This window comes from Oncorhynchus mykiss, chromosome 13 (genome assembly GCF_057628025.1).
Source record: "Oncorhynchus mykiss isolate SJ-2025 chromosome 13, ASM5762802v1, whole genome shotgun sequence".
In the NCBI taxonomy this organism is placed as follows: Eukaryota; Metazoa; Chordata; class Actinopteri; order Salmoniformes; family Salmonidae; genus Oncorhynchus; species Oncorhynchus mykiss.
This window is the reverse complement of record NC_143034.1, coordinates 16,670,001-16,684,330: the sequence shown is the minus strand read 5'-3', so window position 1 is coordinate 16,684,330 and position 14,330 is coordinate 16,670,001. Positions and strand designations below refer to the sequence as shown.

General features: G+C 46.6%; 1 protein-coding gene across 2 annotated transcripts in view; it reads right to left on the bottom strand.

The window, feature by feature from the left end:
• LOC110487250 (uncharacterized) overlaps window positions 1-14,330 on the bottom strand; it is a 114,374-nt gene that overhangs the window by 88,958 nt on the left and 11,086 nt on the right. For both annotated transcript variants that reach the window (XM_090195483.1, XM_090195484.1), the window contains exons 2-10: window positions 11,707-11,867; window positions 8,671-8,871; window positions 8,292-8,417; window positions 8,171-8,216; window positions 7,992-8,082; window positions 7,657-7,798; window positions 7,449-7,553; window positions 3,861-3,951; window positions 3,095-3,128 (exon numbers count right to left, since the gene is read on the bottom strand). In XM_090195483.1, coding sequence (XP_090051609.1) covers window positions 3,095-3,128; window positions 3,861-3,951; window positions 7,449-7,553; window positions 7,657-7,798; window positions 7,992-8,082; window positions 8,171-8,216; window positions 8,292-8,417; window positions 8,671-8,871; window positions 11,707-11,867 — 997 coding nt within the window. The remainder of the gene's footprint in view (window positions 1-3,094; window positions 3,129-3,860; window positions 3,952-7,448; window positions 7,554-7,656; window positions 7,799-7,991; window positions 8,083-8,170; window positions 8,217-8,291; window positions 8,418-8,670; window positions 8,872-11,706; window positions 11,868-14,330) is intronic.

Here is a 14,330-nt window from a genome sequence, read left to right as displayed (position 1 = left end):
CACTAGGAAACTGAACAAACCCTTGATCATGACTCCAGTTCCACTACAGTACACTAGGAAACTGAACAAACCCTTGATCATGACTCTCAGTTCCACTACAGTACACTAGGAAACTGAACAAACCCTTGATCATGACTCTCAGTTCCACTACAGTACACTAGGAAACTGAACAAACCCTTGATCATGACTTCCAGTTCCACTACAGTACACTAGGAAACTGAACAAACCCTTGATCATGACTCTCAGTTCCACTACAGTACACTAGGAAACTGCCGTACCCTGCCTGCCCATTTGCTTGAAAATAGCTAGACCAGAGCTAGCTAGCTAGCTAACAAGCTTGTGTGCAGAGCAGCACCAGAATTCAAATAAAAACATGTATATAGTACTATAGTATCCTTAACAGGCAATGAAAAGGTTCATCCATTCTTCTCTAATAAAAAATATTTTAATCAAGCGTGTAACGTCAGTAGCTACGGTAGACTATGCTTCAGAGGGAGGGGCAGTTAGCCTACACACACACACACACAATTTTCAGCTGGCAGGCAGGCAGACACTGGATTAAGTTTCTGAGTAACAGAATGAGGGCTTTGCATAGGCACTTTGTTGCATTTTTGGTGGGACTGGAAAAAAATTCCCAGAAAGAAAATAACATTATTAACCGGTTCGCATGCTTTTAAAATAACAGTTCTGTTCCGGTAGAGTATAGATCACTTTCGTTCTTAGTTCTGGTTCTGTTCTTCATTTTCGAAGTCTGTTCCCCAAACCGGTTCCAACCCCTGGTTTTACTACACATTATTAGGCATGTCTTACTTTGCGTCAAAGTAGCCTAGCCTGTGGAGGCAATTATTTTATATCAACTTTCTTTCTCGTCCAGTAAACAAAGGCACAATCCTAGTCATACCAGCAACGCATGCTAGTTGTTGCATATCAGATGTCCCCTCTCAAAATTTCTAACAAATATTTTCATCTCTGTCACATGAAACCACTCGCATGTGCAGTGCTCTTTTGACAATGGTGTTCTCCCGCTAATGTCATTGTGGAACAAACATTCACACATCGCCTACTGCCTTGTGCACATTGTTGCATTTATAATGTGAGGAAAAAATAGTTTAACATTTTAATCTAAACCAGCGGTCAACAACCTTTTCTGAGTAAAGATCACGGAGTCAAAAGGCAAGCCGAGATCTACCGCTCAGATTTTTAAAAACATGACTTAAACATAAGCCTTTTGCAACATTAACTAATTAAACACAGATCTGTAGCAATGAGGTTTGTACAGTAGGCTATAGGCCCTATATATCATCACTGCATATTGGCTGCGCTTGAATTGGCCTGCCAATGTTGTTCTTCTCAGACCATTTCAAAAATTGTAGGTATATGATCACACTGGTAATATATCATTTGTTCTATTGCTTGTGAGGCACAGCTGAGTGAGCATAATAATTTGCTTATTTTTTGTACTGTACTGATGGCCTGCATCTGATGGTCAGTCTGAGGGGAGGGAAGGAGCAGCGGAGGCTGCCTCTCACCCGACTCACCGTCCCTCCTCTCCGTCCCTCCTCTCTCTCTCCTTCAGCTGAGAAAAGGGGACACAGTCTTCCAGCTGATGGTGAGGCTTAAGTCGCACTGCATTACTTCTGCCTCATGAACCAATTAAATGTTGTTACTCCTATGACCAGAGAAATAACAACGACGCAAGCTTATTGAAAACACTTGCATTTTATGGCTTATAAAACGGATGAACTAAGTGTTGACAGTGCTGAATAACAACTTAAACATGAACTCAGTCAAGAAAAAAGCAGCTCTCTGCTGTATTCGTTGTCTCTCTACTCGTGGTTTTAAACGTTTTGAAATCTCACAGGATCAACTTTGCTGTGAGTTCAAGGCTTCTTTTTACAGTCTATGGAGCGAGGAAACTGTGCAGACTCGGTGATCTGAGCTATCTGACTGGGCAGCGGTAGGCCTATAGGTGCACTTGATTTGCTCTCTGGGCCTGCCGAGTAGGCGGAGTTCTACCTTTAGACACATGAAATGGTTTAAAATGGAAACACTTTGCCTTCCCGGCACTAGGGCTGCTGAATCAAGTGCACCTACCATCAACAGCGCGAAACCCCAAAATGTTTATAGGAACACAAGGCTTTATCGTTGGGTTTTTCACAGAAATGCTTGGTGATCGACTATGCAATTTGTGATCTATCTTCCCACAACTGTCCCAGAGTGTTTGGTATAGGCTATTTCTTTCTCCACAAGTTGACCAATAGAACAGGTGAACGTTTCTCCTATGGGGGATAGTAGATTGACAGGCTAGTTATTGTGCTGTTTGTTACTCGTCTGGTTGAGGAAAAGTACATTTGGACAGTTATTCTAACATCTTCACAGTGAGAATCAGAATGTGGTAATAATTACCACACATTGTTGCATCTTCGACTTGCATGTTCTGTTAATATGAATTACCATCATTTACTGTAAATGTGATTTCTGTCATTCTGACAGATGGTGGACGCCCTAATCAGCTGAAGCACCCAATGCATATGAGGTCCATTAAATTTCTCACATCCGGTAAATTCAAATGCTTCTTGGCAAATGTCCAGCGCAACATTTTCCTGACGGAAACCCTGGAATAGGGGGCCATTTGGGACCGTCTATAGCTTCTAGAACTGTAGGGATGTAAATTACATGATGTATTATAGGACCATTTAGATGACGAATAACAAACAGAGTGGTGGTGGCCTCAACAAAGCTGGTCTCAAATGACGAGATAACAAACAGAGTGGTGGTGGCCTCAACAAAGCTGGTCTCAAATGACGAGATAACAAACAGAGTGGTGGCCTCGGTCAACAAAGCTGGTCTCAAATGACTAGATAACAAACAGAGTGGTGGTGGCCTCAACAAAGCTGGTCTCAAATGACTAGATAACAAACAGAGTGGTGGCCTCGGTCAACAAAGCTGGTCTCAAATGACGAGAGAACATGAATCTTCATGTCTCAGACAAGGTTAGCTCCCGAAGCTAATGCCTAGACTTTAGCTCAATGGGATAACATGGTATAGAGTCACACTAACAACCCAGGTATGATACCCAGTTCAACATACTCACCCAGTAGAGTCCTCAGGGGAGGAGAGGTCCACCACTGCAGTAGGAAGAGGAAAAGGTTCACTTTACTATGGAACCTCACAACAAATCAATGTCAGATGTACAGTAAGTATTTCTATATTGTTGTAGTATATTTGGTAAATCAAACTCTTTAAATGCAATGGCTATGCCCCCTGTGGTGGGGTCTGGTAGTGCAACCTGTCTATACTGCACCCCCTGTGGTGGGGTCTGGTAGTGCAACCTGTCTATACTGCACCCCCTGTGGTGGGGTCTGGTAGTGCAACCTGTCCATACTATGCCCCCTGTGGTGGGGTCTGGTTGTGCAGCATGTCTATACTATGTCCCCTGTGGTGGTGTCTGGTAGTGCAACCTGTCTATACTACGCCCCTGTGGTGAGGTCTGGTAGTGCAACCTGTCTATACTACGCCCCCTGTGGTGGGGTCTGGTAGTGCAACCTGTCTATACTATGCCCCCTGTGGTGGGGTCTGGTAGTGCAACCTGTCTATACTACGCCCCCTGTGGTGGGGTCTGGTAGTGCAACCTGGCTATACTGCGCCCCCTGTGGTGGGGCCTGGTAGTGCAACCTGTCTATACTGCGCCCCCTGTGGTGGGGTCTGGTAGTGCAACCCGTCTATACTATGCCCCCTGTGGTGGGGTCTGGTAGAGTAGCCTGTCTATACTATGCCCCCCTGTGGTGGGGTCTGGTAGTGCAGCATGTTTATACTACGCCCCCTGTGGTGGGGTCTGGTAATACAGCCTGTCCCAATACCTCTATCAGCCTCAGGGGAGCCGAGAGCAGCCTGCACCGTGGTAAACTTCTCCAACAGCAACACACTCTGCCCCTCTTCAAAACCCAGATCCTACAGGAGAGAGAAAGGGTGAATTGATAAACTGATATCAGATCAGATCTCAGGAACAAAACAGAAAAGACAAAAAAAATCTCATCACAAGTTCACCAATCAACACCAAAGTTATCCTATAACAAAAGACTAGAGCCTGACCCGATCGTAGGCGATCGAATAAACCTCCAATTCCTTTCATTCGGTTAGCAAACGTGCAAACTCTTGAAAATAAAATCGATGACCTACGCGGAAGATTAAACTACCAATGGGACATACAGGACTGTAATATTTTATGCTTCACAGAGCCGTGGCTGAACGACGACATTATCAACAGGTGGCTGGTTATACGCCGTATCGGCAGGAAAGAACAGCGTCGTCGTTCAGACCTGGGGCGGCAGGTAGCCTAGTGGTTAGAGCGTTGGACTAGTAACCGAAAGGTTGTAAGATCAAATCCAGGAGCTGACAAGGTAGAATAAATCTGTCGTTCTGCTCCTGAACAAGGCAGTTAACTGCCACTGTTTCTTGGCCGTCATTGTAAATAAGAATTTGTTCTTAACTGACTTGCCTAGTTAAATTAAAAAATAAAAGACAAGGGGCGGCGGACTATGTATTTTTGTAAATAACTCCTGGTGCACCAGGAGGAAGGAAGTCTAAGGAAGTCTCAAGGTTTTGCTCACCTGAAGTAGAGTATCTCATGATAAGCTGTAGACCACACTGTCTACCTAGAGAGTTATCATCTGTATTTTTCACAGCTGTCTACATACCACCACCACTGGCACTAAGACCACACTGAATGAGCTGTATTGCCATAAGCAAACAGGAAAATGCTCACCCAGAGGCGGCGCTCCTAGTGGCTGGGGACTTTAATGCAGGGAAACTTAAATCAGTCTTGCCAAATTTCTATCAGCATGTTAAATGTACAACCAGAGGGGAAAAAAACTGGATCAACTTTACTCCACACACAAAGACACATACAAAGCTCTCCCTCACCCTCCATTTGGCAAATCTGACCATAATTATATCCTAACGGCCTATTTTTCAGGACCAGATGCTAGAATATGCATATAATTGACAGCTTAGGATAGAAAACACTCCAAAACTGTAAAAATATTGTCTGTGAGTATAACAGAACTGATAATGCAGGCGAAAGCCTGAGGAAAATCCAATCAGGAAGTGACTCTTATTTTGAACGCTCTGTTTTCCTATGCATCCCTATTGACCATTGAAAGGGATATCAACCAGATTCCCTTTTCTACGTATTCCCTAAGGTGTCTACAGCCTTTAGACGTAGTTTCACGCCTTTATGTTGAAAAATGAACGTAAAAGACCACATTGCGTAAGTGGCCAGCTGAGGGCTCTCAGAGTGATTCTTGCGTAAAAGACAGAGGTAGCCATTTTTCCTCTCGGTCCTACTGAAAAGCCAATTGTCCCAGTTGATATATTATCAAATAGATATTTGAAAAACACCTTGAGGATTGATTATAAAAAACGTTTGCCATGTTTCTGTCGATATTATGGATATAATTTGGATTTGGAGTTGTCGTGACCGCTATTTCCGGTGGATACCTCAACATAACATGACAAACAAACGGAGGTATTTTGGGTATAAAAATAATTTTTATGGAACAAAAGGAACATTTGCTGTCTAACTGGGAGTCCCGTCAGTGAAAACATCCGAAGATCATCAAAGGTAAACGGTTAATTTGATTGCTTTTCTGATTTGTGACCAAGCTTCCTGCTGCTAGCTGGACATGATGCTATGCTAGGCTATCGATAAACTTACAGAAACGCTTGTCTTGCTTTGGCTGTAAAGCATAATTTCAAAATCTGAGATGACAAGGTGATTAACAAAAGGCTAAGCTGTGTTTCACTATATTTCACTTGTGATTTCATGAATATGAATATTGTCTAGTAAGATTATTTGGCCCTTGCGCTATGCTAATTAGTGTAGTTGATGACAATTCTCCCAGATCCGGGATGGGTAGTTCCAAGAGGTTTTAAACAGGTCAACATTCACAAGGCCGCAGGGCCAGACGGATTACCAGGACGTGCGCTGACCAACTGGCAAGTGTCTTCACTGACATTTTCAACCTCTCCCTGTCCAAGTCTGTAATACCAACATGTTTTAAGCAGACCAACATCGTGCCTGTGCCCAAGAACACTAAGATAACCTGCCTAAATGACTTCCTACCCGTAAAACTCACGTCTGTAGGCATAAAGTGCTTTGAAAGGCTGGTCATGACTCACATCAACACCATTATTCTAGAAACCCTAGACCCACTCCAATTTGCATATCACACCAACAGATCCACAGATGATGCAATTTCTATTGCACTCCACACTGCCCTCTCCGACTTGGACAAAAGGAACACCTATGTGAGAATTCTATTCTCATTGACTACAGCTCACAGTTCAACATCATAGTTCCCTCAAAGCTCATCAATAAGCTAAGGACCCTGGGACTAAACACCTCCTCTGCAACTGGATCCTGGACTTCCTGACGGGCCGCCCCCAGGTGGTAAGGGTAGGTAACAACACATCCGCCACGCTGATCCTCAACACGGGGGCCCCTCAGGGGTGCGTGCTCAGTCCCTACCTGTATTCCCTGTTCACTCATGACTGCATGGCCATGCACGACTCCAACACCATCATTACGTTTGCCAATGACACAACAGTGGTAGCACTGATCACCGACGGAGAGACCTGGCAGTGTGGTGCCAGGACAACAACCTTTCCCTCAACGTGATCAAGACAAAGGAGATGATTGAGGACTACAGGAAAAAGAGGACTGAGCACACCCCCATTATAAGACTGAAAAGATTTGACATGGGTCCTCAGATCCTCAAAAGGTTCTACAGCTGCACCATCGAGAGCAGGTTGCATCACTGTCCGGCCTCCGACCGCAAAGCACTATAGAGGGTAGTGCGAAAGGCCAAGTACATCACTGGGGCCAAGCTTCCTGCCAACCAGGACCTCTATACCAGGCGGTGTCAGAGGAAGGCCCTAAAATGGTCAGATTCCAGCCACCTTAGTCAGACTTTTCTCTGCTACCACAGGGCAAGCGGTACCGGAGCGCCAAGTGTAGGTCCAAGATGCTTCTAAACAGCTTCTACCCCCCAATCCATAAGACTCCTGAACATCTAATCAAATGGCTACCCAGGCTATTTGCATTGCCCCCCCCCCCCCCCTCTCTTTTACACTGCTGCTACTCTGTTGTTATCATCTATGCACTTAAATAACTCTACCTACATGTACATATTACCTAAACTAACCGGTGCCCCTGCACATTGACTCTGTACCGGTACCCCCTCCGTATATAGTCTCGCTCTTGTTATTTTACTGCTGCTCTTTAATTACTTGTTACTTTTATTTCTTCATATTAATTTCTTTTTAACTACATTGTTGGTTAGGGGTTCGTAAGTAAGCATTTCACTGTAAGGTCTACTACACCTGTTGTATTCGGCGCAAGTGACTAATATGATTTGATTTGACCCCTGACCCCAGTCTCCCCTCACCATGAGCTGCAGGACCTTGCAGTTGAAGAGCTCAATGGAGGCCTCCTCACAGTCCTGATCTAGCTTCAACACCTGCTGCATGGCCCCCTCTGCCTCACCATACCGCTGGAGAGAGAAGAGGGGAGGAAGATTTTTCACAGACAGACAGACAGACACACACACACACACAGGAATGTTCACGTTCACAGTAGAGAGCTCAGACACTGACCTTTAACCCCATCAGTGCACTCCCCTTGCGGAAGTATCCCTTTGGCCAATCAGGGGCGAGCTGGATGGACCTCTGAGCGTCTGATAGGGCAGAGGGATAGAGCTCCAGACACCAGTAGCAGTATGAACGATTCCCAAAGAACCTGAAAGAGAAAGAGAGACAGATAGCGAGAGAGGGAGGGAAGGAAGAAAGAGAGAGAAAGAGAGAGAGCGAGAGAGAGAGAGAGAGAGAGGACACATTAAAACACAAGTTGACAGAAATCTAATTTCAGGTCAGAGAGCATAGTTGGTGCGATACGTTGTATTTAGGGTCAGAGGTCAAGCTTTAAGGTGTACCTGTGGTCTTTGGGGTCACAGTGGATAGCCTCAGAGAACATGTCCACAGCCTGAGAGTACTGGCCCTGCTTAAACAGCTGAATACCCTTCTCTGGAGGAGAACACACACATACAGTGTTAAACTGGGGTCATTTCAGTGAATAGAAATAATCATTCTGAGACGATTGTGTTCATGTCACCTGTTAGTGAAGCTCCCTTCTTCTTCACAGGGTCTGAACTCGCCACCTGAAATGAGACAACTCAGTTAACACTGCCTCTGTGTGCGCGTGTGTGTGTGTGTGTGTGTCCAGCCCTCCGCACCTCGCTGGTCCTAGACTCGTTCTCCTTGTTCTCTCTAGAGGTGTGGCCTGCACTGGTCCTGGCTTTGGGTCTGATGTGACTGGCAGCGTTGGCCACAAACGCACTGCGGACGTCCCACTCTGGCTCCTAGAGGAGGAGATATAAACCAAAATGGCACCCTTATAATGCACTGCTTATGACCAGGGCCCATAGAATCATATAGCTCTGGTCAGAAGTAGGGCATTATATAGGAAATGGGGTGCCATTTGGGCCGCAGACATAATAGACAGAAAGAGACAAATAAATACTTTCTATCATCCTGTATCTATTTGTTTCTCTGGTGTATCCTCCCCTCCATACCTCCCTGCCTTCCATGTCCTTCCCTCCCTCCCTTCCCTACCTCCTCTGGGGTCCTGACAGGGGGCTGGCGGTTGCTCTTGTTCCCAGACACAGTGAGAGGAGGCGTGGGCTTGTTCTTGGCAGGAGGTACTACCCTCTCTACCTCCTCCTCCTCACTTTCACTCTCAGACTCTGACGCTTCTCCCTCCTGCTCAGCATCCGCACTCTTCTCCTTCTCCAGTTTCTTTCGTTCTTTCTGTCTCTGTAAAGAGAGAATGGTAAAAGGTGTGTTGAGGGAGGGTAAGGAGGACAGAGATGATGATGGCAGGTGGACCAGGTACGACAGAGATGATGATGATGGCAGGTGGACCAGGTACGACAGAGATGATAATGGCAGGTGGACCAGGTACGACAGAGATGATGATGGCAGGTGGACCAGGTACAACAGATGATGATGGCAAGTGGACCAGGTACGACAGAGATGATGACAGGTGGACCAGGTACGACAGAGATGATGATGGCAGGTGGACCAGGTACGACAGAGATGATGATGGCAGGTGGACCAGGTACGACAGAGATGATGATGGCAGGTGGACCGGGTACGACAGGGATGACAGGTGGACGTGGACCAGGTACGACAGAAATGATGGCAGGTGGACCAGGTACGACAGAGATGATGATGGCAGGTGGACCAGGTACGACAGAGATGATGGCAGGTGGACCAGGTACGACAGAGATGATAATGGCAGGTGGACCAGGTACGACAGAGATGATGATGGCAGGTGGACCAGGTACGACAGAGATGATGATGGCAGGTGGACCAGGTACGACAGAGATGATGATGGCAGGTGGACCAGGAACGACAGAGATGATGATGGCAGGTGGACCAGGTACGACAGAGAGGATGATGACAGGTGGACCGGGTACGACAGGGATGACAGGTGGACGTGGACCAGGTACGACAGAAATGATGGCAGGTGGACCAGGTACGACAGAGATGATGATGGCAGGTGGACCAGGTACGACAGAGATGATGATGGCAGGTGGACCAGGTACGACAGAGATGATGATGGCAGGTGGACCAGGTACGACAGAGATGATGATGGCAGGTGGACCAGGTACGACAGAGATGATGATGGCAGGTGGACCAGGAACGACAGAGATGATGATGGCAGGTGGACCAGGTACGACAGAGAGGATGATGACAGGTGGACCGGGTACGACAGGGATGACAGGTGGACGTGGACCAGGTACGACAGAAATGATGGCAGGTGGACCAGGTACGACAGAGATGATGATGGCAGGTGGACCAGGTACGACAGAGATGATGATGGCAGGTGGACCAGGTACGACAGAGATGATGGCAGGTGGACCAGGTACGACAGAGATGATGATGGCAGGTGGACCAGGTACGACAGAGATGATGATGGCAGGTGGACCAGGTACGACAGAGATGATTATGGCAGGTGGACCAGGTACGACAGAGATGATGATGGCTGGTGGACCAGGTACGACAGAGATGATGATGGCAGGTGGACCAGGTACGACAGAGATGATGATGGCAGGTGGACCAGGTACGACAGAGATGATGATGGCAGGTGGACCAGGTACGACAGAGATGATGATGGCAGGTGGACCAGGTACGACAGAGATGATGATGGCAGGTGGACCAGGTACGACAGAGATGATGATGACAGGTGGACCAGGTACGACAGAGATGATGGCAGGTGGACCAGGTTTGACAGAGGAGATGATGGCAGGTGGACCAGGTACGACAGAGATGATGATGGCAGGTGGACCAGGTACGACAGAGATGATGATGGCAGGTGGACCAGGTACGACAGAGATGATGATGGCAGGTGGACCAGGAACGACAGAGATGATGATGGCAGGTGGACCAGGTACGACAGAGAGGATGATGGCAGGTGGACCAGGTACGACAGAGATGATGATGGCAGGTGGACCAGGTACGACAGAGATGATGATGGCAGGTGGACCAGGTACGACAGAGATGATGATGACAGGTGGACCAGGTATGACAGAGATAATGACAGGTGGACCAGGTACGACAGAGATGATGGCAGGTGGACCAGGTATGACAGAGGAGATGATGGCAGGTGGACCAGGTACGACAGAGATGATGATGGCAGGTGGACCAGGTACGACAGAGATGATGATGGCAGGTGGACCAGGTACGACAGAGATGATGATGGCAGGTGGACCAGGTACGACAGAGATGATGATGGCAGGTGGACCAGGTACGACAGAGATGATGATGGCAGGTGGACCAGGTACGACAGAGATGATGAAGGCAGGTGGACCAGGTACGACAGAGATGATGATGACAGGTGGACCAAGTACGACAGAGATGATGATGACAGGTGGACCAGGTATGACAGAGATAATGACAGGTGGACCAGGTACGACAGAGATGATGATGACAGGTGGACCAGGTACGACAGAGATAATGACAGGTGGACCAGGAATGATGACAGGTGGACCAGGTACGACAGAGATAATGACAGGTGGACCAGGAATGATGACAGGTGGACCAGGTACGACAGAGATAATGACAGGTGGACCAGGAATGATGACAGGTGGACCAGGTACGACAGAGATAATGACAGGTGGACCAGGAATGATGACAGGTGGACCAGGTACGACAGAGATAATGACAGGTGGACCAGGTATGACAGAGATAATGACAGGTGGACCAGGAATGATGACAGGTGGACCAGGTATAATAAAGATAATGACAGGTGGACCAGGAATGATGACAGGTGGACCAGGTATGACAGAGATAATGACAGGTGGACCAGGAATGACAGAGATAAACAAATAGTCACTGGTTCCTTATTTCTCTGGTGCAATATCAAAAACCACCTCCATTATTCAACTCTATTACGTCATTAATTATTCATTAACATTAATTACACAGACATTTCTTAATGACTATGTAGCAACAATGTTACTGTAGTAATGACAGTGTTATTACAGGTTCCACAGGTAGAAGAGAAACTTCATTTTAAGTGTTACCAGGTTGATTATGATGTGGTATAGGTGTGACGTAGTACAAGTGTGTGTGTGTTCCACTCACCTTTCTCTTAGCCCTGCGTCTCTCTGCTCTCTTTCTTGTCTTCTCCTCCTCACTCAACTCCTCCTCCCCACTCAGGACATCTCCACCCGCGGCTGGACCTGGACCCCCTCTTCCTCCTCTTCCTCCTCCCCGCTCCATCTCCTCCTGCTCACCTGGCCCATCTAGAAACACACATAACCAAAGATCGAACACAAATTAACCAAAGAAAACACTTTGGTGTTTGTTTAGTGTTACTTTTGTAAAATGATCTTTACAGGTTGGTCTCACTGAGAAAGTTAGAGACTTTGCTGGAAGAGAACAAAGAGAACAGGGAGGAGAAAGAGAGAGGAAGAGGAGGAGAAAGATGAGGAGGAAGAGGTGGATGCAGCAGCCCAGATATATCCATGTTTGAATGGATTCTGATTCTTTCCAGGGATACACAACATCCTGAAATATATGTAGATGTTGTTGTTAGAAAGAATACTATATTTCCCTTGACGTAGTGATGCTGAATGTAAGAAATGGCTCAACATTCCCCACTCTCCCCTACAGGTTAGTCTCATTGAGATGGGGACTGGAGGGAAAAGAGAAGGAATGAAGAGGACAGGGAGGAGAAGAGAAAACACAGTACATGCTGCTAGAGATTCTCCTTTGTTCTTTGGGTGGAAACATATTGGACCAGTGGATCCGTACAGGAAGTGTATCGTTACCTTACCAACAAGAAATGAGACTCTTCCCCCCTCCCCCCAACACACTCATTTGGTGCATCCCAAATGGCACCCTATATTATTTAGTAAACTATTTTAGGTCATGGTCAGAATTAGTGCACTATATAGGGAATAGGGTGACATTTGGAACACACATTTAACAAAAAGGTTCAATCCAGACCAACTGTAGCTTGTTGAGGGCAGCACAGACAGGACAGAACCTTCCCCTTAAACACCCCACTGTCTGCCACCTGGGTGCTTCCCTTACCTGACCCTGATAACCTCCTGTACCTTGTGCTCCGGATCTGTGTCCCAAATGGAACCCTATTCCCTATCTCTATGTAGTGCACCACTTTTAACCAGGGCCCATAGTGTCAATAGTAGTGCACTACATAGGGAAAAGGGTGCCATTTAAGAAGCAACCTAGACATATTGGTGCTGGGCCTGGCAGGGTCCATAGTATTCCTGCATACAGGGAGGCTGCCTACAATGGTTTAATTATTTATTTCCATCAGCGTCCTTGTTTCTGGCTTATTCACTCAAGCCTCACAATCAGGAAAACGCTCGCCTGGTGGAACCAGCCTGACCGCTCATTCATTCAGTTTCATTTCAAGTGAAACACATTTGAGTTCTGGGGAAACTTTGAGAAACTGATTGAAGCTAGAAGGTACTTCCTGATCTCTTCAAATAAGAAACTCATTTCCGTGTCAAAACTTTTCAGTGCCCTACTTAACAACCCTCGTCTAAACGTCTCATATTAGTTTGTCTTTTTTCATCCCATTTTTACTGAGCCTGTTAGAATGAAACAATGACTGAAACACGACTTACTAAGAAACAAGCCGTACCGTCTACACTGGGAGTCAGGAAGCAAGTACAGGGAGTGGATCTTTAATAACTAAACAAGGGGTACCGTCTACACTGGGAGTCAGGAAGCAAGTACAGGGAGTGGATCTTTAATAACTAAACAAGGGGTACCGTCTACACTGGGAGTCAGGAAGCAAGTACAGGGAGTGGATCTTTAATAACTAAACAAGGGGTACCGTCTACACTGGGAGTCAGGAAGCAAGTACAGGGAGTGGATCTTTAATAACTAAACAAGGGGTACCGTCTACACTGGGAGTCAGGAAGCAAGTACAGGGAGTGGATCTTTAATAACTAAACAAGGGGTACCGTCTACACTGGGAGTCAGGAAGCAAGTACAGGGAGTGGATCTTTAATAACTAAACAAGGGGTACCATCTACACTGGGAGTCAGGAAGCAAGTACAGGGAGTGGATCTTTAATAACTAAACAAGCATAGACCAGAACGAGACACACGCGTAGTGTACAGCCATGGAACACAAACAGAGTCAATAACGCCTGGGGAAGGAACCAAAGGGATGACTGATATAGGGAAGGTAATCAGGGAGATGATGGAGTCCAGGTGAGTCTGATGAGGCGCTGATGCGCATAACAATGGTGACAGGTGTGTGTAGTAATGAGCCTGACGACCTCGAGCGCCGGAGAGGGAGTATACAAGCTGCAACGGTGTTGGAAAAAAAAAACATTCTGGTGCGAAATGAAAACCACATGTTGTGAATCTGGTTCCCAAGGCCAGCAGAGAAGCTGTTTGTGTTACACTACTTTGATAGGGAACAGAAAAATGATGGGAAAGGACTTTACCTCCCACCTCTCGCTCTTCTCTCTCTGCCATGCTCTCAGCCTCACTCCCTCTGCCACTCCTTCTCTCTCTGCCATGCTCTCAGTCTCTCTCTCTCAATTCAATGGGTTTTATTGGCATGGGGGACATACTGTATGTTTACATTGGGTTTTATTGGCATGGGGGACATACTGTATGTTTACATTGGGTTTTATTGGCATGGGGAACATACTGTATGTTTACATTGGGTTTTATTGGCATGGGGAACATACTGTATGTTTACATTGGGTTTTATTGGCA